This window comes from Ruditapes philippinarum, unplaced genomic scaffold (assembly GCF_026571515.1).
Source record: "Ruditapes philippinarum isolate M1 unplaced genomic scaffold, ASM2657151v2 ctg3600_1_1_1_1, whole genome shotgun sequence".
Classification (NCBI taxonomy): Eukaryota; Metazoa; Mollusca; class Bivalvia; order Venerida; family Veneridae; genus Ruditapes; species Ruditapes philippinarum.
Window position 1 is genome coordinate 70449 of NW_026860277.1, and position 26566 is coordinate 97014.

Here is a 26566-nt window from a genome sequence, read left to right on the forward strand (position 1 = left end):
TATATTGTATGTTTTTAATGAGATATTGTGAAATATCAGTGAGATATAAGTCATATCACACTCTAAAACTGAACGAGATATAGATTGTGGTTCCTGTTCTATACAGTACATTCTTTTTTTTGTGTGTGTGTTTAACCTTGCACATCATATGGCGACTTTCTAGCTTTATTGCTAGAGGAAGACCTCAGAAGCCCTTCTGTGCATTATTTAAGGTGTGAACGGGCACCTGAGAAGAACCACTGACATTCCCTATGCTAGCTGGATAGCTTCTTCACACAATTCATATTATTGTGTTCAAACACATATAGCTAGGACATCCATGTCTTTTAGACACATTTCTAGTTTTATAGATGTATTACTATCTCAAGGTCTGATAACTATTATTCATAAACAATTTGCTTCTATTGAAGAAACGTTGCTCAATAGATACTATTCTCCACACAACTGATTATTTTGATGAAAAGCAGTTTTTATTAGCTCGACTTTTTTTGAAAAAAAAAGTAGAGGTATTGTTATAGTCGCGGCGGCGTTGCCGGTTTAATTACTGAATTTTCTCAGGTTTGTGCATTAAATGACCATATATATTTATTGGTGTGTGTATATATATATATATATATATACATGTATATATATAAAAATAGATATCTATCATCATCATCGTCGTCAACATTTTTAGAATTGCGTCTTTCTTTTTTAAGAATTGCGTCTTTCTATTTTAAGAATTGCGTCTTTCTATTTATAGAATTGCATGTTTCTATTTTTAGAATTGCCTGTTATTATTTTTAGAATTGCGTGTTTCTATTTATAGAATTGTGTGTTTCTATTTATAGAATTGCGTGTTTCTATATATATATAAATGTACAAAATATATAGACAAAACTAATGTGACAAGACAGACCGATTAAATTTATAAAAACAGACGATTAAATTTATAAAAAGGAAACGTTAAGATTTGTTCAAACCTTTCTTTGTTTGCTTTTAGAAAATGTAAAAAGTCGAGCGTTGCCACCGCCCGGCGGTGGCCCTTGTTTTCAATCCGAATCAACTGTCCCTGTTCAGAAATATTGCAAAAATGAATGCTACATTAAATAAATTTCATTAAAAAAGAAATAGCTACATTTTTCTACAAACATAATTCTACAACCTCATTGTGGCGAAATCAGAAGTACGATTTCTATTTGCATGAGAAACTCCGCCTTTGGGTCATCCGTACATCAATAGAAAATCAACAAACACTTTTAAGTAGCAGTCTGAATTTAACGGTATATTTTCCATATTATATTAAGGATGTTTTCATACAAATTCAATCTTTATGAGATGATTACTCTGTGAAACTTAAACGGTAAAAGTTTGTATGCACAAGAATATCTCCTATTTGCTGTGATCCTCATGGTTACAATTGATTTTATTATTGTGACAAAACGCATACACAAGCTCATTATACATGCAGTCTTCATTTGCATGTTAAAATTCATATACAAACTTAAGTGTTGCCGTTAGATTTTCCTTTTAAAATCATAACTTTAGAACAATTTTTTATGAGATTTACAACAATACTGTTAAAAATGTTAACGAAACTATAGAATGCTTGGTTTGTAAGCAGATGGAAAAATATGTTTACATATTTTTATTTAATGTAGCTTTAACTACCATTGGAAATATCCTTTTCCAGCTTCAAATTATAGAAAATCTTCACCTTTCACACAAAGCATTTTTAGTTGCTGATTAAAGCCTCATTTTAATCAGACTGATGAAACAATCTATTTAGATATAAAATGTACACATAAGATATCTTTTGTAATGAAAATGGGTAAGTGTGCTTTAGACAAAAATATCAAGGACATCATTATTTATATCTTGTGAAAAAGAACTTCTCATACTTGGAAAATTATACACAAGCTAAAGGGTCAAAGTGCATGTCCATCACAATATAATCTACTGTGTAAAAAATTCCAGAAGTAAAATTACTAATAGTTAAGTTTAATAACTGCATGTTTTTTTTAGTTTATTGAAGCTTATCCAACCAGGATTACCTTAAGATAAGGTCTCTCAAAAACAACAACAACAACAGAATCAAGTTAAAATCTTTCTCTTTTTTTCTTTAATGACATAATATGACACCATACAAATTTACAGAATCAATAACCGTTCAAGTCCCACAAATAGTTGGATCAAACATTCAAATATACAAACACATATATACATGTTTATACCAGAGATATATTTCTTATTAAGTAACAAATTTTTTATGTAAGATAACTTAAGACCAATTTGGCATAAAGTAAGTTACAGTACAACCTCTTCAGAAGAACCCCCTTTAGAAGTAATATCTAACTGTACATCATTAACCCCTATCTATTATTTCTAATTTTAATAAATAAAATGGAAACATCAAATGCATATCTCAATACAAACTAAAAGAATATTAAAATATTACTTTCTTAACTTTAAGCCTCATTATATGACAATTCTATATGCTTAAGAAAAAAGTAATCCATAATATATAGAAAAACAGTTTTAATGACACATCAAGAAATGTGCACTACATAGCTTTAATGGTGTCCCTCTTTTTGCTTATACAAATAAAAATTATTACTTTAGAACTTTAATTTATTAAGGATCATAATTATTATTTGACTTATAAAATTTAACAAGTTAATCCAAAGCAAGAATGTTAAATTAAAACAAGAGCTGTCCGTAAGACAGCGCGCTCGACTTTTTTATTGCTTGCCAATAAAAAAAGTTTTTGCAGTAAAAGGCAATACAAGAATCTCTGTATTTTTAAAGTGAACAATGGCCATGAGCATTAAGATATTTAGTGAAGAATTATTTTACTGAATTGTGTGATACCCTTGAACACTGCAGCAAAGTGCTTGCCTATAATACAAAACATTGACAGTTAAGGGCCATAATTCAAATAAAATCTTTGACAGAATTACCTTCTCCTGGACATGTTTGGGAATCATGATTGTAAACAAGTATTCCAACTTTCAAATTAATATCTCAAACAGTTCAGTCAAAAAGTGGACTGGTACTAAAAACTTAACCAAGATTCTAAGTCGATAAAAGGCCTTAATTTTTAAAACAAATCCTTGACAGAGTTACCTTCTCTTGCGTACAGATGGGGGTAATGATGTGAAATAGCATTAAAAGTTTCAAAGCAATATCTCAAAGGGTTAAGGCAATAAGTGGATTTTACCCATATTCAATGTATTTTCTAAGTCAAAAAGGGGCATAATTCTGTCAAAAACCTTGACAGAGTTATGTCCTCTTGTCTGTTGATGAAGGTCGTGATGGTAAACAAGTATGGTCAGTTTCAAAGCAATACCTGCAATGGTTTTGAAATAAAGTGAGGTGGTACAAAAAACTTAACCAAGCTCAATACACTTTCTAAGTCAAAAAAGGGCCATAATTCTGTCAAAAACCTTGACAGAGTTATGTACTCTTGTCTGTAGATGGAGGTTATGATGGTGAACAAGTATGGTAAGTTTCAAAGCCATACTTGTAATACTTCTGAAATAAAGTGGGGTGGTACGAAAAACTTAACCAAGGTGTGACGCCGACGCCGACGCCGGGGCGAGTAGGATAGCTCCCCTTTTCATAGAAAAGTCGAGCTAATGATATCATTCCTAAGTGAAATATATTTTTCGTGAAACAATGTGAGATATATTTCATCAGATCTATCTAGCAATGTCATGATTACATCTTATTTTTTTTCCTATTCGATTAAACCTCGTAACCTGTGATTTGTTTTGCCCCCAGAATAGAGCTAAACCAGCCTGCACTTCATACAGTCTGGCTTGGCTCTTAAATTGTTGGTAGCTCAAATCTCTGAAACACTGGATTTACTGTCCCAAATAAAAAACCTGGCAAATCTATTGCACAAAAATCAGTAGGTTAAGTGAAATTATGATTCAAACACACATGTAGTTCCCACAATTTCTTTCCCATATATATTATATATGTAATACACATTGTAAGAATAAAGAAAACTGGCATGTAAAATGATGTCGGGCATGACCACTATAGACTGTATGATGCCAGGTAAATAACTTTTCCACCGAATGTAGTCCAGCAATTTCAATATTTTATATTCTATATTTGTGTAAGAATAATGCTAGGAAATTGATGTATAAAAAGCCTCATTGTTAGTTTATTTTACTACATAGATATTATTTAAATTTTGTGCATACACTTTATAAAATAAATTTTCATTCGTGCTAAAAAGACTCATTTTAAAGCGTGCAGACAAAATCAGTCTAGAAACCATGTATTTCATCTATAAAATTATAGGCATTGTTACTAAGCTATTCCCTTTAAAGCAAGCAGCCGTCTAAAAAAAATTTCCTGGGTCCTAATTTCTTAATAGGAATCCAACTTCATTTCAATGGAGCAAAGTACAATGTGTCAACAGTATACAGTAAAATAAATAAAAAGTTGAATAAGAAGGTTTGATTAAGAATGATAGCATGAAATCAAATGAGGAGATATATATATAAAAGCCTTAAAGACCCAAGGCATGAGAAGAAAAAACATTGACAAATGACAAGATACATTATGAACACCTTGAAGTTTTAAACCGAAGGAAATGTATTTAATGAATGTTGTACAAGTTATACATGAATGATTGAAGGTCAAATGAGCTTTGTCACGACAAAACCAACATAGTGCGTTTGCGACCAGCATGGATCCAGACCAGCCTGCACATCCGCGCAGTCTGATCAGGATCCATGCTGTTCGCTATCAGTTTCTCTTCTTCAAATAGGGTTTGTAAGCGAACAGCATGGATCCTGATCAGACTGCGCGGATACGCAGGCTGGTCTGGATCCATGCTGGTCGCAAACCCATTATGTTGGTTTTGTCGTGACACGGCTCAAATAAAGATATACAATGTTAACAAGTTAAAATTACAATAAATTAAGTATATTTTGGTGGTCAAGCATTATGAATGCAAACGATTCTATATACCGGCAACATAATTCAGTATGACATTAAAAAAACAGTGTGCTCACTTGCTCAACTGTCAATATTTTAGCATTGTATAAAAAGAAATATTCAACATCAAGACATAATGCACATAACTATATCTTTTTTAAATTTGCTAAGTAGATTGCCATTATTCAAAATTACTTATACATGTAGCACTTGTTTAGAACAGTTCAAAATTATAAAACTGTCAACTACTAACATAAATTGTTACAAAAACTCGAAATCTATGTTAAATTTGCATAATGATCTTGCTTTAAATTTTTAACAGTGCACTGTAACTGTGAGGGATTAATATCAAAACCTTACACCATTAATACCTTACATGGACTGGTCCGTTTTTCTATCTTGACCAAACCATTTATCATTTAAAGGGAAAATTTCAAAGTAAGTACTGATTGAATAGTGAACAGTGCAGACCATGATCAGATGACATGGATGTGCAGGCTGATATAAGTCTGCACTGGTTGCATGGGTAGAAGCAGTCAGCATACTATGAATTAAGTAGGCAACAGTGCTGGGTTTGGTCAGATTGCATGAATGAGGAAGCAGCAAGTCTCTTTACTAATGACAAAAGCAGATCACTCTCACCACCTGTATTAAAGGATAAAAATAGCATCATACTTTAATAAGAACTGTTTTAAAATGGCCATGTATATTTTGTAACTAGTATTCAGACTTCTCCTGAACATAAAAATCCATACATTTTATTTCAAAGACAAGAAATTGACCACTACACTGAACACAAACAATAGAAGAAAGTTAGAAGTAAAACAATTTCATCATAATGAACTTTCACTAAACTTCTTTTAATAGGAGTTCCGCAATCCATGGAATCCTGAGGGTCATTTTGACCAGTATGGTGTAAGTTTAGCCAATTACAAGGCCAAGTCACCTTGATTTTAACAAAATTTGACCCTCCATTTTAAATCCTGAAGGTCAAATCAGGCGATAAGGAAATTTGATGGGTCAAAGAGTCATTTCAAGAGTCAAAATTTTAATTAAATCAATATGTAAAACCTGGTTACAAACAAAAGTATTTCAAATGAATTGTTTAGATATAGAATTTAATGCCCGAGACATTTCCAAATACTTTAAAATTAAAATAAAGTTGCTTCCCTCAATCATATTCACAGATTTTTTTTGTATTCCTATCAATCTATAATAACTATTATAGTCTTATTAAAATGAGGCTAAAATGTACATCCCTACATTTTTCTTGTCTGAGAAATTTACCTCAAAACTACTGTAGTATATATATTTAAGATTGACTTTTCAGACATATATTTATAAAATCAAGGACATCATAACAAAACTTAAAAACATATATTTACTGACAACAAAATATGAATAATTATTTTAAAGCTTACATTACATAAACAGTATAACATAAAATAGTTCCTGTAAGATAACAAGAGTAAAATATCTGGCATGGATAAAATGCCCGTATTCAAATCTAGATTTCATCTTCTAGAAATATACAATTCATTTTTTAGTCTAAACTTAAAAACAAGAGCATCGCATGCAATGTTAATGCTCGACTGCTAAAAAAAAGTTTTGACAAAAATTCAAAGTTTAAAAAGGGCTTAAGTCCAAAATTAAAGCTTTCAAAATTATGCCCAACTGCACCTTGTCATGATAAGCAAGTAATTTTAATTTTATATTAATAACTTTTAAAATGTTCGAATAATGGGCTACATTACTACATTAAAGTTTTTGCATCTCAACAACGACTTTCGAAGTGATTATAATAGCTGGATTTTTTCTTCAAAATAGACAAGCTAAAAAATCTATCAATTAAAGCAGCATGTCTCCCGATTCATGCAATTTTTTTTCAGTATTAAATGAAAAATAACTTTACAGTAACAGTAACTGATAAATAAATTATATCATTTCATTGAATTAACGCATTATTAACATGGTAAAAAAAATGAAAGTAATTTGTGTAACACTCTGTTGTGACTTACTATCTTTATGCTTAATGCAAAATATTATTTCTTTACAAAGCTGCCTTTGAAACACTTTGCTGGTTATATGATATTCATATTATAATATATGAGTAAGTTAAAATTTGATTTTAAATTGCATATTTCTGATTTTTTTTTTAAAAATTGGCTGAACATATAGGGGTCTTTGTGTTCAAAATGGACCATCAATACTGTATGAATACATATCTTGTATTCTCTACATTCATTAACAAGACATATATATTAAATTGTTACTGATTTCAGAAAAGAACATAACATTTTAATGTTTAAAAACTAACTTAATTATTCTGCTCATACTGACATTTTTCATTGGAGTACAAAACAGGTAAAGAAAGCAATTTTGTTACATCTTATCCTTTACTTCATAAATCAGACAAAAGATAAAATTGTTGAATCACAAATATCTTGTGTCAAATGTTTTGTTTTTATCGCAAATTCAAGTCAAAATGATGCTGCATTACTTTACCAAACCATAGCAAAAATCGCCAGAACAAAAATACATTTTTGCCATTAAAAATGTTGATTTTTCTAGCAAATGACCCCTTTTCAACACAAAGACCTCATATATTATAACAAAGGGGTCTTTCATATAACAGACAGAGTAATAAAATTTGATTTTGCAGTAACCAATACATCACTGTACTGCAGTATATTAAACAATTTCCAAGGAATGTACACATTCTATTCTAGAAGCTCATGAATTTCCAACAGCTGTGTCGGGAGGAACAATTCCATGTTGTTGTAAAGTAGTCCGTAATAACATATTCTCATTTTTAAGTTCTTCGATTTGCTGACGCAACAATTCGTTGTCGACATTGAGACGTTCAGTTTCTTTCACAGTTTCGTTCAATCTACCGTTAGCTTGACGCAGATCAGTTATATAGTCACACGCTTTTGATAAGATTCCTCCTTTACTCTGAAAATTAATCATATGAATGCTACATGAAATATAGACTTGATTGGATTAACCCATAACCTGCGGAATTTTTTAAACTAGCTTCAAGTACAGCAGGTGTCAAGGGCCATGTGGCAGCTGTTAAAAGTTGTCCCATACTACACTTCAGTGTTGTTATATTTTTCTGGTCCTTTGGGATCATTGATTCAAGCAATTTTAAGTGTTGAAAATTGAGAAACGCTCAAGTCAGTGCTAGGAGGCGTGAAGGATGTTGCACTTTTTCATTATCTGTCATATACAGACTCAATTAATTTTATGGAAATCATGATATTCAGCCAACAGTTCTGAGCCTGTAAGACTGTTCAGACAGCCTGGCTCTATCCCGGTGAGAGGCAAGTGGTTTGAAGAATATAACCTTAACCACTCAGCCACAGACACCTCTATTTGATGGCAGTATCCACTACATAACTGTACTATATTTAGTGGCAAAACATTATATAAAAACACACACTTTCCTTAGTGTTCTACACAAAAAGTACACCAATGTGTTAAGAACTTTATATCAACATTAACTGAAGAGAAATCAAATGCCATTTTTTTAATCTAAAACTTGCATGTTGACTTGTATATTAATCAAAATATAATTACCCCAAGTTGTCCAGCTTTAGATTGCTCTGCAGAACAATCAGGTACTAACTTAGACAGCTGTACAATCCAATTGTTGATTTTATCTCGCCTTCTTCTCTCAACTGAAAACAAAAACAAAACTTTTCCTAATCCAGTATTCAAACCCCAGTGTGCAATAACATGGACCATGAAAATTTGAAAATGCTTTCAAAAAGCATTTTTTATAGTTTTATATATGATGCAGTCAATTGTCACATCTTGGTAAAAAAATGTAAATAAAAATAACTTGTGCCAAAGATGGTTATTATTGATAAGGACACTTTGTTTATGTTTAGTTTTATTTACAGCATAACATCACAAGAATTTACTCAGTGTATGGACTAGGCTACCAAAGTATAGTATAATTAACTGTATTTTTTTTAAATCTATTTTCTTATGGTGGTTAGGGGGGGGGGGGGGTGAATCTTATTGGAATTGTTTCCAGACTTGTATCTCCATTTAAAAGTTTTCTTACCTTCATTATGCGTTGCCCTTCTCCTGTCGTCCCTGGATGTACGACCACCTTCTATTTTTGGCTGGAAATTCGTTCTAGGGGCAATATTTCTCTGCCCTTGTAAAACATCCTGTGGTGACATCATCACATAAAACTGCCCTGAATAAATACAAATGATACCTTAAACTGTAATAATCAACTAAACATAGTACGCAGCCATATATATTAAACTGGTAACATAAAAGTATTGGATATCATTCCATTTATTTTGGAACCTAAATAAGAAATATTTTATAAGGGTAAATTACCCTTAATTTGTTTAAACAACCATCTCTGGGTTTGGTTGGAAAAAAATGGTACATTTAAATGGGACTTGATAAAACATTATGGTTTTTCATAATATGGAATTGTTAATGATTCTTAGTACCGGTAAGGAAACATTATCTGGTGCCAGTTGTGACCTATGTGCAAATTGTGGATAATTTTCTAATGTGATAGTGCAAATAACAGGATTATCCAAGCACCTTTTGTTTACTAATTTCATAAATTTGAAACATTCTGCATTAGTACTTGTCACTGTTTAAACAATGCATATTACATATTAAAAGTAAAAAATATTGGCACAACATCTTTGAAAAAGAAAAATATTGGTACAACATTTTCAAAGTGCACAAAATTCACCAATCAATGACTTAGATGCTATGTTTTAACAAGAGCTGTCAGTAAAGCAGCGTGCTCAACTATTCCCAGTGCTATATAGTAAACAAGAGCCTGGATAATGTAGAATTTTCCAAGTTCAAAAAGGGCCATAAGTCTGTCAAAATCCTTATTGGAGTAAAAGGCCTTGAACAGTGATCTATCATAATCTCAAATAAGTGCCTGAAGTTTGAACCCATTATCTTTATTAGTTTTGGAGAAACCAACTTGCATGCAAAAACTGTACCAAAGTGTGATATCTACGCCTCGGTTAGTACAATTATAGCTCTAATTATTCTTTAAATAGTCAAGCTAAAAACCAGCTATTAGTTTTTATTTTTCTTTATATCCATGTAACACCATGCAGTAAATCAGAAATCAAGGAAAACATACATGCTCATAATCAAGACATATTTAAAGTCAAAGTCTCATCTGGTATGTAAAGAAGGATTTTAGGCTCTCATGCAGAAGAAATAGGGATATCAAATTTATCATTCCAACAATTTAAATGCATGCAAATGTTGATCAAATTGAAAAGACAAAGTTAAAATATTTTGCCACCTAAAAGCATATAACTAACTATATACATGTTAATATGAATAATATATCAACTGTTCACTTCGTTTACACTACTTTAACTTCAGATACAGACTTTCTTTTAAAATGTACATATTACACTATCATCCTAGTATGCTACTATATACCACTAATGACTGAATTTTACACTGAAATGTATTTCTTATCTATTTATCTAAAACAGCATAATAAATGGCAAAAAAATATGCAACATGCCTTGACAAATTAAAATATACCCAAACAAAAATGTCTGCCACAATAACCACCAGTCTGGTAAGGGTAACAACTAGGCAATATGTTAAAATTGTATTACAAAATTGATATTGAAAAAGTGAACTTCTTTAACAATTTTGCACAGTACAGAGTGTATCAGTGTGAATGTTATAGACTGTACATGTAGTACAAGAAAAAGAGTGGCGGAAGTGTTTTGGGGAAAGTGGGTGGGGTAAATTTTGTCACACTGACCTTGAGCATTCTCTTGTTGCCAGGCTCCTGCCGGTAGACCTGGAACATAGGTATCTCACATATATCTATTGTTATACCATCAGAAAGGCCAACCAACATTATATTTTAGTATTGACACACACTGAAAATACCCTATGTCCATGTGTGTACAACACCAAAAGACAAATGGATTGGTCAATCTGATCAATTTTTTTTTCTAAAATCACACATAAAAACACAACTTTCCCAAAACTAACTGTATATGGGTGTATAAAAATCAACATTTTAACAATGTTTTGAAGTTTCACCTCAAAATCGTTGCACTACAGAAAGTGAGATAAACAGAATTTGCAAAAGAATGATATTATAATACATTTCCATTCATTCCTATTCAACGTGCAGTTAAGAATGGAAAACAGCATAAACTTTTCCTGCATTATTTATCTATTATTTAATTTATTAAATATTACATGTTTTATCACTCTGATGCTTTGTTAATTAGCTCTTATGCCAACGGCCTAACAAAATATAAATTACTGTGTATCTGAGTTAGAACTATGCAATAACAAGACATAATGCACTCAAAGTCAACACCTACTAACTAAATGCACAATCAAAAATAATTAACATGATTGCAGGATCATTATATAAATCTGTCAATATATAACAAGTTCCTATAAATGTACCTAAATAACACCATGCAAAACTTGTAGTAAAAGTTAAACATGCAGCATTTAGCATGCTTCATATTTTCATATTATTCCAGGCCATAATTCTCTTGAATACACATGTATAGCTCAACATCCATAAAAGGTACTTGTATAACGGTTTAGCAGTCTTTATTCTTAATCTATTAAATATACATGTATACCTTAACATCCATACAGGGTACTTATGGGTTTAGCGATCTTTACTTTATTCATATCTAATGCTAACATTTTTTATGATTCAGAGCATAAGTTGAATAAAGCCAAGGTCAATTGGATTTTTAAAGATATAAAAAACAACAACATTATTTTTTAAAACAATCTAGACCACATGTTAGAGAAGGAATCTTTTATGAGAGCAAAACTTCATTTTTGGAGCATCAATAAGTCCTTAAGGGCTTATGTCTTTAAGCACTGTCAAAACAATTCAAAACTTAATTTGTTACAAAATAAACAAATTGCATACATTTTTCAATAGCACCCTTTCCAATTAGAGTACTAAGTTATCATTAATATAGATATTATATTAAGAGTATGTCCTTATTTTCTATCAATTTTACCTTTAAACAAACAAAAAAAGATCTTGTTTACTTTGGGTCATTAAATATCTTGTCAAACAGCTTAAATATTTACAGGCTGTGTCTATAACGAAAAGTCTGAAATGCAATGATTAATTACTTTGACAGTATTTAGTATTAGACACGATAATAAACCAAAATTATTTACACATGGAAGTTGTGAGCAAGTGTGAGATACATGATAGGATATCTTATGTTTATTTATATAGTGGATAATAAAATGTTCTAGAACAAAATATTACTATTCATCATTAACATTCTCTATAAATAAGTTAAAATGTTAAATTTCAGAAATTGTCAAATGTTTGTCAGAGTTTGTGTCAAATCTAGAAAAGGGTGATTCCTCAGAAAGAAAGATGCCCTTTGGCTAAAGAATTGATATTAAATATGGAAGGACGTTTTTAGAACTGTCAAGTTTTATCGTGCAAAGATATAGATAAATGTCATGCTAAATGATAATAAATCATATCTATGTTACTATTTTTAGACAAAAACAGAGTTCTATTTCAATTGGGTATTATATGTTATTATGACCTTATTGTCAAGACTAAAGGTCCTTTCAACTTTGGAAAAACTTTTTTTTTTCATGACAAAAAAAACAACATCAAGTTCTTGAAGACAGTGATTTTTAAAGTGAATACACATGTATACCACTGTGTCATCACATATTTACATGGTAAGCAATGTATCCCCTCGGATGATATTCATTACAGTCAATGAATACACTTACAGACAAGTTTGATTTGGCTAATCAACTGCTACAAATGAAACAAATACCAGTCCCAATATCAAGGCAGTATCAGTTTTTTAAGTGCATCCAAATTTTGAATTTGAAAGACTTCTTGGGAAATCCCTGTATTTATATCATATATTTCTTGAAAATTAACCATGTTTACGACAAGAAATGATCATAGAAACATCAAGTGACCAAGAGCTAAAAATAACCTTTGTGATACATAAAAATATATATAAGCCAAATTGGCCAATGGCATGTTAGTTATTCCTTGACAGAAAACGTTCAGACCTAGGAATTATAAAATTGTAAAACAGAAAAGTGCCGTACAGTCAAATGCACACAGCTTGCATGCAGAACAACTACATAGCTCAAAGAAAACATTTCAACTCAGATGTATCAATGAAATCAACTCTATTATAAACTAATCTAAGATCACCAACCCCCTTGTCCTGCCAGAGCAACGGCACCATCTGCCTGTGTGGTGACCACGTCCCCAGCCCCGCCAGCCACTGATGCCGGGAAATATGTAAACCTTGTGTCTGGTTGGGCATCACCTGTAGGGCTGCCGTTGTTAAATGGACTCTGTATCACTGCCTAGAATGTATAACAAACAAATCCTCTAACATAGAAACAGTCATATGGTGAATTTCCAGGTTTCATTTCTATGACAAATTTATTTCATGCAATAGCATGAGTATTCATTTATGTAAAAGCTACATCTTAGGCACATTCACAAGTAAGCATAACAAAACAATCTAACTTTCACTAGATACTTTTTAAACATAAAACAGTCCAAGTACCTATGGGTATCAAAAGCACATCTCTCTATAAAACAAAGTAAAATGCCTTGAATTTAAGTGGTCACCTTCTATAACATTAGCCTATAAAACATATCTATGCTTATGAATTTAAATTTTAAGGATCACACTACTTTTACATTGCTTTTCAAACAAGTCAATAAACACAAAAACAAGATAAAAGATAATTTCCAAAGTGTATGTTTTTCTAAAGATCAATTTCAAATCATTATATAAGAGACATGTAGCACCCTACATATTTGCCATTACTGTGTATTACCTGTGCACCAGCTGGGAACCCTGTGGTGGAGACAACCTGGGCTTGATGCTCTGTCCCATCCTGGGTAGCAACCTGTACCACTCTGTATGTTACCGCCCCTGAAATATAACACATTAACTTTTAATATCAAAAGTAGACAAAAGTCCTTTTGATTCTTTATGAAGCATGTGTCCTACTCTTTCTGGTTCAATATCAAAATATAATATATTCTGCACATGAAGCAGAAACTTATTCATAGACTTTGTGTTTCTGCTGATTTACTTCAAATTTATCCCCCTGGATGTCTGATCCATATAGCAACATGTTCCCATTCATAAAGAATTCCTATTTTTCCTAAACTGAGGTCAATATTAATAATTAACCAAAATTACAATAAGGCTGTTTTGTTACAGCTTACAACTCAATAAAAAACAGATTTTGCAGACCTGCTGACCCATGTCCAAAATAATGAAAAAGATCATACTAACCTTGCCCTGTATCAGCTCTAAACTGGTACTGTAAGTTAGTTGGATCTATAGTTAACTGTCCACCTTGTGTCAACCCAGACTGATCATCATCTGTACATAGAAAAATTTAACCATTGACGTATGCAAATCAGTAAAATATGGTGCCATGACTGAATGGTTCATGGATCAGACTAGTTATCTGAGGATCACTATCTGCATGGGTTCAAACCCTGTCAGGGGCAAGGCGTTGTTTCCTTGAGGAAGAAACTTCACACTCATTGCGCAGTACTGGTTGGTTCCAGGAACAATCAGCTTCTTAGACAATAAAATTAAAATAACTTCTTCATAAACCAGATTTCTTTGACAATCATAAATTATAATAATTAATATTATAAAGACTTTCAAACATCTCATATGAGACACTACTCTTAGATATAATGATAAGCAGAATAAACAGTAGTAAACAGTAAGCAGAAGAAAATGTTTCAGAACAAAATATTACTTTGCAATTTATGTAAAGTTATGATATTGATCATGCGTCATAAACTTTTCAGGCAATTTACTACTATATTTCTTTCATGCATTCTAGAATATGAAAAATTCAACATTCATCACGACGTATTTAAGCAATTCATAGTTTGAAATACGGAGACTGATTATAATATCTATATAGATTACAACACAATGTGTGGCTGAGTCATAGACATATAGGTAATACCTGCTTGTGTAATCTGTACTTCATCTGAGGCAGCAGAATCATCCTTCCCTTGGCTTAAAATTTACAAAAATTTAAAATTTGAATAAAACAATCACTCAGTGAAAAGTTACTTTGAAATAAGTAAACTTGATGGTTAAGAGGATGATTACTCTTGTAATGCCATTTGTCATCTTTAGCTCATTTCAAAATGATGACTTTGTTGGAGCTGCATGTTACTAGCATATTGAAAGACATTTTATTTTCATATTTAATATTTTGTTAAGGGGGATGCATTTTACAGGAGAGAGGCATTTATTAGATTTTATATTGTATGTAAAAACGCACATCTTATCTATGCCAAATATTTTTCAGTGACTCATCAAAGCAATCATATAACTATTGTTTTTTAAAATAACTTAATTGCTTATTGCATCACAGCAATTGTCATAGAGCTTTACTTTAGCCTATACCGTTATTGTTCTCAAACTGCATCACATGATAGTTGGGATATCCTTCACTAAGAACAGTGAATGTCAATGAAGCATGTCAAAAACAAACATTACAATGACCTGTCTGTTGTCAACCAAATAGCCAATATTATAGCCAATATTATAAGTGTTTATCATTGATTCTCCACTAAACATTCAAAATAGGCTGTAAGAAATAGTGAATAATTGACATTTGCGAATAGTTACCAAGACACCTTTTTTTGTTGGTTTAACTCATGTATAACATTGAACACATACTGGTTCTTTTAACATTTCACCAAAAAACTTGTAATATTTCCTGAAATTAAGTTACCAAGAATTCAAGATTTGTGCAAAAACAGATACGTTACCATTTTTCAAATTGCTTTCAGAGACCAGACAAAAATAATTAGCATGGATATACACGATTTAGAAATTTATTATCATTCTTTCAGCAATATAGTTCCAGTATATACTACAAAATATTATGCATTAATATCCATTTTAATAAAATCTACGTCTATGAACAGCTTGTGAACTGAAGCTGATGAAAATGTTACTTATTAATCAGACTTGTTCAATCCAAACACATGATGAACTTATAAAAGTATTTTATGCCAATAAAAATACTGATGTTCCATACTCATCTATTGACACAATGAAGCTAGGATTTACTTAACAGAATAAATTTATTCCGCTAAATGGAAACGAATATTAAATCATAGTAACGTATCTGTTTCACCGTTCTACTATGAACAAAATTATGAAAAGCCCTGAACACGTACATAGATATTCATAAAGTTTTTTAAACAACTGGCCAATAAATAATATGTCTGAACCAGTACTTTCACGTATCTGTTCAATATATGAGGGACATGTATTTCAGCTTGTAACTTTTTTCCAAATTGACTATAGAAAACAATAAAAATCGCTCACTTGGACATTTAAACTAAAACTTAATACTTAAGAGGTTTTTCTTCAACACATGTTTCAGGGGTTATTATGTAAAACCAACAGTAATATGGGACCCAAGCCTGGGGACATTACATAATGGGTTATACAGCACCTTAGCATGATAATATTTTCGTATAAATCCAACAGACTAAGTCATTAATTTGATTGCTTTACATACATGACCATGTAATGAAGCAATAGAATGCCCAAAAAGTATATTTCAACTGCAGTGCAACAAAATATACTTGAGGGACAGAATATTCTCTAATTTGCACGTTTAGTGGAGAATCAATGTTATGAATATGATACTAAGTTTAAAGTATGTATTTCTTGCACTCATATAAATATAATAATAATATATCAATCTTGATTTTGATTGGATAAAATTGTCGGATTAAGTGTTGGCTAAAACTTGTGTAGTTTTAGAATGGTGTATGTCCTTGCAGGAATATTTATACCACATACTTATTTACTAGATCACAAATTGATGGGAAGTTACAAAATAACAAATCGATGAGAATAAGGCATAATCATGCAAAAAAAATATTGACAGACTAATAGTGTTGCAGCCACTGTGGGTGACTCTGCACTTTAATTACATTGTCCTTTTCAGTGAACCAGTGCTCTTCAAATCCTCATGGTTGTTGTTTGTTGGGTATTTGAGCTGGAAACACACATTTTTCATTGCTTCAGAACTAATTCTTATCTTTTCTTATGAATTGTTAAAACTACTATCTATCTTCTATTAATGTCAAACCCCTTGCATGACATGACTCTGGACTTTAGACAAATATGAGATACAAGGGCATCTGGGAACCAGTCCCTAGCTCTTATTGAATAGACCCCATGGTTCTTTTACATGCCCAGTGTATAGCACTGATACATGCGAGGATTACCTGAATTTCTTGCCAGTACACCTCTAGGTAGGTGGGAAACACTTAAAGTGTCTCTGAAAAACCCAGAGTGTTACCCATAATTAAACCCGGGACCTCAGGACTACACAGGAGTGACAGTCACTCAGTCAGCACTAGGTCTAACGGTAGCAAGACACTTCACCCTCCAGACACTTCACCCCTCAAGACACTTCACCCCCCAAAATCAGTAAGACAGTTCACCCCTCATCCAATTTTTCTAAAATAAGCCATAAAAATGCTTTTATATCATGTGTTTATTTTTAGCTCACCTGTCACAAAGTGACAGGGTGAGCTTTTGTGATCGCTTTTCGTCCGGCGTCCGTCCGGCGTCCGTCCGTCCGTAAACTTTTGCTTTAAATGACATCTCCTCATAAACCAATGAGCCAATTTCATCCAAACTTCACAAGAATGTTCCTTTGGTGGTCACCTTTAAAAATTGTTCAAAGAATTTAATTCCATGCAGAACTCTGGTTGCCATGGCAACCGAAAGAAAAATCTTTAAATATCTTCTTTTAAACAACCCTAAGAGCTAGAGCTTAGATATTTGGCATGAAACATCTTCTAGTGAGTGTCTACCAAGTTTGTTCAAATAAAAGCCCTGGGGTCAAAATTGGTCCCGCCCCAGGGGGTCATTGATTTTCCCTATATGCATATAGTAAAAACTTAAAAAATCTTCTTTTAAAGAACCCAAAGAGCTAGAGCTAAGATATTTGGCATGAAACATCTTCTAGTGAGTGTCTACCAAGTTTGTTCAAATAAAAGCCCTGGGGTCAAAATTGGCCCCGCCCCAGGGGGTCATAGATTTTCCCTATATGCATATAGTAAAAACTTAAAAAATCTTCTTTTAAAGAACCCAAAGAGCTAGAGCTAAGATATTTGGCATTAAACATCTTCTAGTGAGTGTCTACCGAGTTTGTTCCAATAAAAGCCCTTGGGTCAAAATTGGCCCCGCCCCAGGGGGTCATTGATTTTCCCTATATGCATATAGTAAAAACATAAAAAAATCTTCTTTTAAAGAACCCAAAGAGCTAGAGCTAAGATATTTGGCATTAAACATCTTCTAGTGAGTGTCTACCAAGTTTGTTCAAATAAAAGCCCTGGGGTCAAAATTGGCCCCGCCCCAGAAGGTCATTGATTTTCCCTATATGCATATAGTAAAAAACTTTAAAAAATCTTCTTTTAAAGAACCCAAAGAGCTAGAGCTAATAATTTAGCATGAAACATGTTCTAATGGGTGTCTACCAAATTTGTTCAAATAAAAGCCCTGGGGTCAAAATTGGCCCCGCCCCGGGGGTCATTGATTTTTCTTATATGTGTATGGCAAAAACTTAAAAATCTTCTTTGAAAAAACCCATATAGCTAGAGTTTAGATATTAAGCATGAAACATCTTCCAATCAGTGTCTACAAAGTTTGTTCAAATAAAAGCCCCGGGGTCAAAATTGGCCCTGCCCCGGGGTCATTGATTTTCCTTTTTTGTGTATAGCAAAAACTTAAAAATCTTCTTTGAAAAAACCCATATAGCTAGAGTTTAGATATTAAGCATGAAACATCTTTTAGTAAATTTCTACAAAGCCCGGGGGTCAAAACTGGCCCTGCCCCAGGGGTGTCATTGTTTTTAACTATATGTGTATAGTAAAAACTTAAAAAATCTTCTTTTAAAAAACCCAATGAGCTAGAACTTAGATATTTGGCATTAAACATCTTCTAGTGAGTGTCTACCGAGTTTGTTCCAATAAAAGCCCTTGGGGCTATATACAGGTGAGCGACCTCAGGGCCATCATGGCCCTCTTGTAATTATTTTAGTATAATTTGATTTATAACTTTTTAATTAAAGGACAATTTACAGACATTTCTAAGAGTAAATATTTGTTTAGTAAATAATTCAGAAACAAATAACACATGTTATTACACATGTAATAATTTTTTTAAATCATTTACATATAACATGCAATAAAACATAACAATTTACTGTTTCTAAAAACCACATTCTTATAAATGTCCACTTTCTCCAAGAACTCCTCAGTCCTTATCACCGTATTGCCCACTGTTATACAAAGCACATCCATTATTAAGTGTTTATTGCATGTCACCTTGTTTATTCAACTTGTTCATTGGTTGTTTATTCTACAGTTATGTCATAATTGACTAGATAATTGGATTAAAAGGTATAATTGTATGAAAATGAAATAAATGAATAAATAAATAATAGAGTATGTAAAATAAATAAATAAATAATATTGTATGAAAAATAAATGAATAAACAATATTGTTTGAAAATAACTAAATGAATAATATAAATATAAAACAATATAAATGAATGAATTAATTATTTATTTATCCATTAATGTAATAAATGTAATAAATAAAAAAGAACAATTTGTATTTCCTTATATACTTAAAAAATGTTGCTAACAAATTATCAAGTTAACTTACTGGTATCACATGCTATGTGTTGCCAGTTCAGTTTGTATTCAGTTTGTGTTCAATATAGGCCCTATATCAAAGGAAAATTCACGAAAAGGTTCACACACTTTAATAGAAGGATTATGCTACAATTAGTTATATCACTTTCACTTAAATTGAAATTAGTATAAAAGATATAAAAATAAAATAAATAAAAAATAAACTTACTTACTAATAACTTTGTGATATGAGCCTTTTTAAGGGCAAAAACAACAATATATATACAGAGACATAGATAACATGTTGTTTATGTCTCTGATATATATCCATTGTCTTTGGTCAATTACATGATAAAATAATAATAAAATATGTTAAACAATAAACATACTCAATCACTATTGAATACATTTAACATTTTCTGCATAAATAGTTGTTTAACACAAAATAAAAAATAGGGGGTGAAGTGTCTCAATCAAATTTCTTAAAATGAGGGGTGAAGTGTCTGAGGGGTGAAGTGTCTGCAAAAAAGGGCCTAGGGTGAAGTGTCTGGGGGTGAAGTCAGGGTTCTCGGGGACGCTTATTTCGGCGTCCCGGTACGCATGTTTATTACAGCTGGACGCAAATATTTCAGAGCAAGGATTCCACGTACGCTTAATTTTGCCTGGGGACGCATAAACATTGCCGATTGTTTACAACCACTAATACACAAATTCGTCGGCGCGTGTCAGTCTATAGGTAGGCGGTCCTATGCACATCGACCCCTGAAGCGATTACGCTTTCAATCATTATCACGCAATAGAGATCAGACTAATGTATGTACACGCGCTGTAGGTGTAATTAAAAGATATAACGCGAGATATATTTGATCAACAGTTAATTGGAAATTAGCAAATTTTACCGACAAAAGGATAAAAATATTGACTATTTACGCCGCAAGTTTAAAGACTTTTTTCTCAAATTACAAATGAGTGTAATTTTGAATTATTGTCTAATATTTTCAGCATTTTCTAGGCAAAATTTTGCTTTCGTTTCATGCCTGCAAAAACGTTCTATAAGAGTATTAAGAATTTGAGATTTGTGCCGAAATTCCAGGGCAACAAACCAAAATACACATACGCTTTTCTTTGATATTTAGATTTTATCAGAAAATTTATCCCGAACATCGGCAATTTCACTTCGCCAGAAACCCTAAAATTTCGCAAAAATTCTCAGTTTCCAAGCCAAACATGTGAATGAATTGTTCCTTTATTATTCAATCAACATTAAATCTTTAAATATCGATCTTCAATTTGCCCCCTTTTGAAGATATTTGCTAAAATAATTATCGATCAGATGAATCTCTTACACACTGTGTGAAGCTGTACGCGATTTTCCTATTCATTCCGCTAAACCCTTCCTATATACATTTACGTTTTTTTTACAAATATAAACTTTTTGTCTTTAGAGTGGACTTATTTTACCAGAATAAAATTTGATTTGGTATGAAAGTGAAAAATAAAAAACGAGTTCCATGTGTTGATGCATTATAATGAAATAATTTTAGAATAAATATTAACAACAAAACAATAAATTTACTATGTAGTTCAGAGTTTGTTGTGAATAACTATAAACTTTGAAAGTCTCTTGAAGATTCAAAATATCAGCAATTCTATTGTGAGCATTAAATAACTAATCTGTAAACATATTAATTGCGACGCGCTTTTGGACTCCAACTTTTTCAGGGTTGGGAGTCCATGGACTCCATGTTTTAAAGTCCTAGTGAGAACCCTGGAAGTGTCTGTAAACCGGTCTAACCAACTGAGCTATCGCGCCACCTTCTACTGTTGTGTTATGGTGTAGTTATATGGTCTAAGCGGTTCTGCTAATATTTACTGAAGACCAAAATATTTTCTCACTGTTCATAAAGGAATTCATGATAAATATGTAGGCCTAATGGCTATATATCAGTGTAGTCCAACTAATTGTACTGCGCGACGAGATATTGTGCTATTTTCGTGTCTGGGCAATATCTCGCCTCTACGTACAACATAAAAAGTACCTTTTTTGTGGTGAAATTTGCGCCGGGATTTTGAGCGCAAGCTTTGGACCGTGTAAAATCGTATTAGAATTCATATTTGAATAAATTTGTTACGATACCTTTAAAGATTATTCATTTCTACATCAATTTCATGTTTTATTTGTGAAAATCTTCCTAACATAAAGATTTTGATAGAAAAGTAAACACATGCACCATCAAAATAATGACATCGCCGCTAATGTCACGTGACAAATACACTGTTGATAACTACACTGGTGTGTATGCGGTACTGCGTTACTGAGAAACGACGAAACACTCTCAGTAAATTATCAAGTTTAATGTTATATTTAAGACATTTATTTATGTAAAAATTAATAATTATGATAGGATGAAAATATTATTTTATTGGAGCAGATGCACAACTTATTCGTTATTGTCAGAGCGTTCTTAGAAATATCAAAATCATTATTATCGTTTATAGAAAAGCTATACTCTGTAATTGGACTCCTTACTAAACCGTTTCTTGTTTATAAAAAAAAAATATTTTGGTCAGCTTTCCAAGGAAATATAAGACATGTGACCTATTGGTATCTATAGAATTTTTTTCCCACGATTATGATGGAAATAGGGATATGATAAGAGCAGAAACATGAGGTTTATATGTTTAAAGAGCAACGTACGGATTCCTAGTGCCTTTGCGACTACGAGAAAACACCATTCTAAGGAATTTAACAGTCTGTTATTTATAATCAGGTTGATTAACTATTAAACGATACTTTCAATGTTCAAAATAATTTTTATCAATAATAAAACGAATAAGCGTCAAACGCGGTGCCTCGACATTATACATGTATGTGCGAAAACAAAATTCCACGTAAATTTCTTTTTTTAAATATATTCACGCAGGCCTATAATTCTGGATAGTTTTCTCCAAAAAGCTTTCTGAAGATGTTTTTTAGAAAGAAACAGACACACACAAACCATGGATTTATATTAATCCGTGCACAAACGAAGGTATGAAAATTGTTTTAAAATGACCGGGGTAGCAGAGAAAAAATACTCGGAAATTTATTTCATGAAACAGGTGCCCCGCCTTATTTTGCTGTTGTTATTGTTTTTGTTTTGTTTTGCAAAAGACTTTCATAATGTTGGTATACAGTAAATATTTATCCCATACAATTGACTTATGCTAAGAAATTATTTTCTTTTATAAAATACATGCATGGCGAGGTGAGATTTGAAGAATCAACGCGATTATTTTACAATGTTACATAAACAAAACGCTGCTCCGCTAATTTCTTTCACAGGCACTGTGGGTGTGGAGCTTTAAAATCCAAATAAAATGTATATTTGTCAATACCAGCACATGTACTGATCATATATGTATAAAAAACTAAATATAAGCCGTTTTGAAAAAAAAAATATATTTTAACGTCTATACACAAGATAAAAATGTTCGCCGGAAAAAATCCGCACACCTGCCGTCAAAAACACCATGTGTTTTATTCTGTTTCCAATATTTTCACAAAATCCTTTGACACAAAAGATATAAATCTTCAAGATGATGGTCAATTTTAAACTTCAACGGTAATATAAACAATGCAACTGGCAAAATAAACATCGAGATTATCGCCGTTTTACTCCATTTACAAAATCTTTCGACAAATTCAAACGTGGCTCCATATACATTTTATTTGGATTTTAAAGGCGTTTTGAGCTTCACACCCAAAGCGTCTGTGATTTCTTTAATTCTCGTCCAATCTTATAAGATTTAAGTGTTATTCAACACTATTATCATTTTAAACAATAATAGATACAGATTGTTACTGCCCAAATATAAAAGGTGTTGCTTTGGAAAACGAACTTATAAAATCGGTAATAAATCACGGCGCCTCCTCAGTTCTTTTTTCTATAATATTTTTTTTTGAATTTTTGATAAAGAACGAAAATTAAGATTATAACCTATCAGTAAATTTAGAAAGAAAAACAGAAAAAAAGTTCCTAATAATTAAATGCCACAACTCAAAACTTAAAAAGTTGGCAAATCTTGCGTAAATTCAAAGCGTATTGGTAAGCCGGGAAAATGTACTGAGGAAACTCGGGACCGTAACACATTTAAATTCTTAACATCGTTTAAACAACTTTCATAAATGTATTATAGAAAGAAATGTAAGCATAAAACTGTCGTCTTTGAAATAAATCATCAAGTATATTTATAATTATAAATTGAAAAATAAATACATGTAATACAATCTAAAAATAACTTCTCAATTTGGACCGTGTCAGCATGGAAATTGTTTAACTGATTCCGGAAAGGAATCACGGCTCGAATTTAAAAAATCAAATTTATTTATTTAAAATTTAATCTTATAAATTTATAGTTGACACAAAGAAATTAAGTAAGGAAGAAACAGGACTGCGCATCAATGATTAATAGTGTAAACATTTCCGAAGTGTATATTGGCCAGCGTACCGGTGTCGGCGTTGTGGAATACATGTAGTTGACACATTTTAAAAATAAATATTAGGTTGAATATATTTTCTATACCGGGACAAAACTTTTCTGCAAAACTTTTCTGGAACATCGCTTAAACAACACGAAATATCCAGGACATTACGGCATGCTATGATAACAGACTTTTATTACACGGATAAATGGTACATGTACACAGGTTCTTTCAGATACAGACAAACGAAAAATGGGTGCTCGGAGTAACGAGTTTTATTTTTCTGAAAACAGTTGAGGAATGAAAAGTTAACGCAAGAATTTACCATTTGAATTCTTTCAAAAACAAAACTTTCCTATAGGCAAGGAGTTGCTGTTTTTAATACACAGCAAGTTGTGACTAACATAACTATACTAACATAGATTGATGACAATATACATTTTAATGAAATACAGTATTTTGTTTATCCTTAACCTTTAATAAACATATTTATAAAAAAGAGGACTAAATTAAAAGTTACCCCGCATCATTTTAAAGATTTCTATCATGAATTACAAAAATATTTAAAGATAATTTTCTGGCGATTTATTTTATTGTGGCAATAAATATAATTAATAATAACATCATTTAAGATAAAATTCCACTTTTTAATAGTTTTACATATTTTTTAGCCACGCAAAAAAAAATGACAACATTCACGCAAGGTACCGAACAATATCGATTTTTAGCGTACATGTTACATTACTGTAGCAACATCACAATATGGCGGCGTTGGTACACAAACGAGACGGTGAAATGAAACTAACGTGGTTTACTTTATTTTAAGTTGATAGTCTGGCACTTTTTGTGCTGTTAATTCCTTAAAATTGTATTGTTGAATAAATTCTTAGTTTAAATTGTCTGCATTTTCACATTTACATCGAAATCCACGTTTCACCACAGAAAGGTCTCCTTTTGGTTTTGACGTTAAAGCGAGATTCTGCCCCAGAACGAAAATATCTCAGAATCAAGCTTTGGCACGTCAATATATTTTGACTATATATCAGTGTATACCTAATAAAAGGCTAAATGACCAACTGCATGCCCACTATTGCAGTATTGGTAGTTTTATCAAGAAAACTTCATCAGTATCATTATTATTCTTATGCACGTATTTCAGTAAGTCCCTTGTCGCATGTCCAAAGTGAAAGTGAAGAGAACGAGCCATGCCGTTCAGATCCGTGTTATTTTTCAAGTCAAATCTAGAAAAATAACTTGACACACTTTACAAAATAAATAATTGCAAACGTATTAAACTGTTTTAAAACTTGGTTACAGTCATACCTTCCATCTAAAGCCTCGTCCAGTATATCCATGTGGACGTTTGCGCTGTTTTGAATTTACCAGGATTATTTCAGCTTGATCACGGGGCCAAACAACAGGTCATGTGAGAGGAATATCATGGACATGTGACAAAGATGGCGGAGGTCCTGCTACTTGTCGAGAATGAATATAGTTCGCAAACTAAGTTTGGTTTTTACAAGCTTATATATTATGAGTACAGAACGCTCAACTTATAAAAACATGTAATTTTCTATAAATATATTATTTCCATGGAAAGAATAAATTAATACTTGCAAATCATGTATTTATATTGACCTATTTTACTAAGCGAACGAATCTAATTTATTTTGTGTAATTCGCCGTCATGATGTTGTCTAAAAATATAAACCAATGAAGTCATAAAGAAAATCAAAGTCCGCGAAGTATCAAATCAAGGTATCGGACCAGTCTGCAGCAGTTACTTCCCTTATATAATAGACTGACTCTGTCTATCCCAAGATTGCAAGTATTTTTATAAATTAATAATTGTTACAATTATTTATCACGGATCTTAATTACTATTATAGGATTTATATTTGAATGTAGAATCTCTAAATTAATTTGAAAATTGAATGGTAATTAAATGAATGATAACCATTAATTATAAAGGAAAATCATTTTATTGCAGTCACTTTCGGTAATCATAGCCTAAAAGTTACGTGAAGAAAAATTCCTGAATAAACAAAATCCGCATGTTTGAAGCAATATTTTTTATAGTCTGGTTTCTAACAAATTTCAGAACAGTTTTCCTTTTCAAAATATATTTACAAATAAAAAAGTTGTGGCATTTAATTAATGATGGAAATGGCGCCTTTTATATACAATCAATAAGAAATGTTCTCGCGTTGACGGAACCGAAATGACAACGTTTGTGACAAATTTCACACTTAAAATACTATAATTGAGATATTTTGATGAAATTTAGAATATAGGTAGATTAGTTGTAACTGAATTAACTGGGTTATTTTACAGACCATTAACTGTAGAAGACCACATACTAAGTCTAATACAGTAAGCGAATTATAAAATTTTTTATTCATTTTTCGAATCTCGAC

At 31.7% G+C, this 26566-nt stretch overlaps 1 protein-coding gene across 2 annotated transcripts; it reads right to left on the bottom strand.

Moving 5' to 3' along the window:
- Positions 1–5708: 5708 nt before the first annotated feature.
- LOC132759494 (upstream stimulatory factor 2-like) lies at positions 5709–25633 on the bottom strand. Of its 2 annotated transcripts, XM_060751272.1 has the most exons (9): positions 25473–25633; positions 14968–15020; positions 14271–14360; positions 13804–13901; positions 13167–13320; positions 10727–10765; positions 9011–9148; positions 8518–8618; positions 5709–7890 (listed from the first exon to the last, which is right to left on the bottom strand). In XM_060751272.1, the coding sequence occupies exons 1-9, from the start codon at positions 25502–25504 to the stop codon at positions 7669–7671; spliced, it is 927 nt and encodes a 308-aa protein (XP_060607255.1). In that variant the 5' UTR covers positions 25505–25633; the 3' UTR covers positions 5709–7668. The 2 variants fall into 2 exon arrangements, with proteins under 2 accessions (XP_060607255.1, XP_060607256.1); XM_060751273.1 differs by lacking the exon at positions 10727–10765.
- Between the last annotated feature and the right edge of the window lie 933 nt (positions 25634–26566).

Excerpts from the sequence above, each read along its gene's own strand:
- LOC132759494 (XM_060751272.1), bottom strand. The coding sequence starts at position 25,504 with ATGGATATACTGGACGAGGCTTTAGATGGAAG. Across the intron at positions 14,361-14,967 it reads AGTACAGATTACACAAGCAG|ATGATGATCAGTCTGGGTTG; the intron begins GTATTACCTATA and ends TTCTATGTACAG. Across the intron at positions 7,891-8,517 it reads CTAAAGCTGGACAACTTGGG|AGTAAAGGAGGAATCTTATC; the intron begins GTAATTATATTT and ends ATTAATTTTCAG.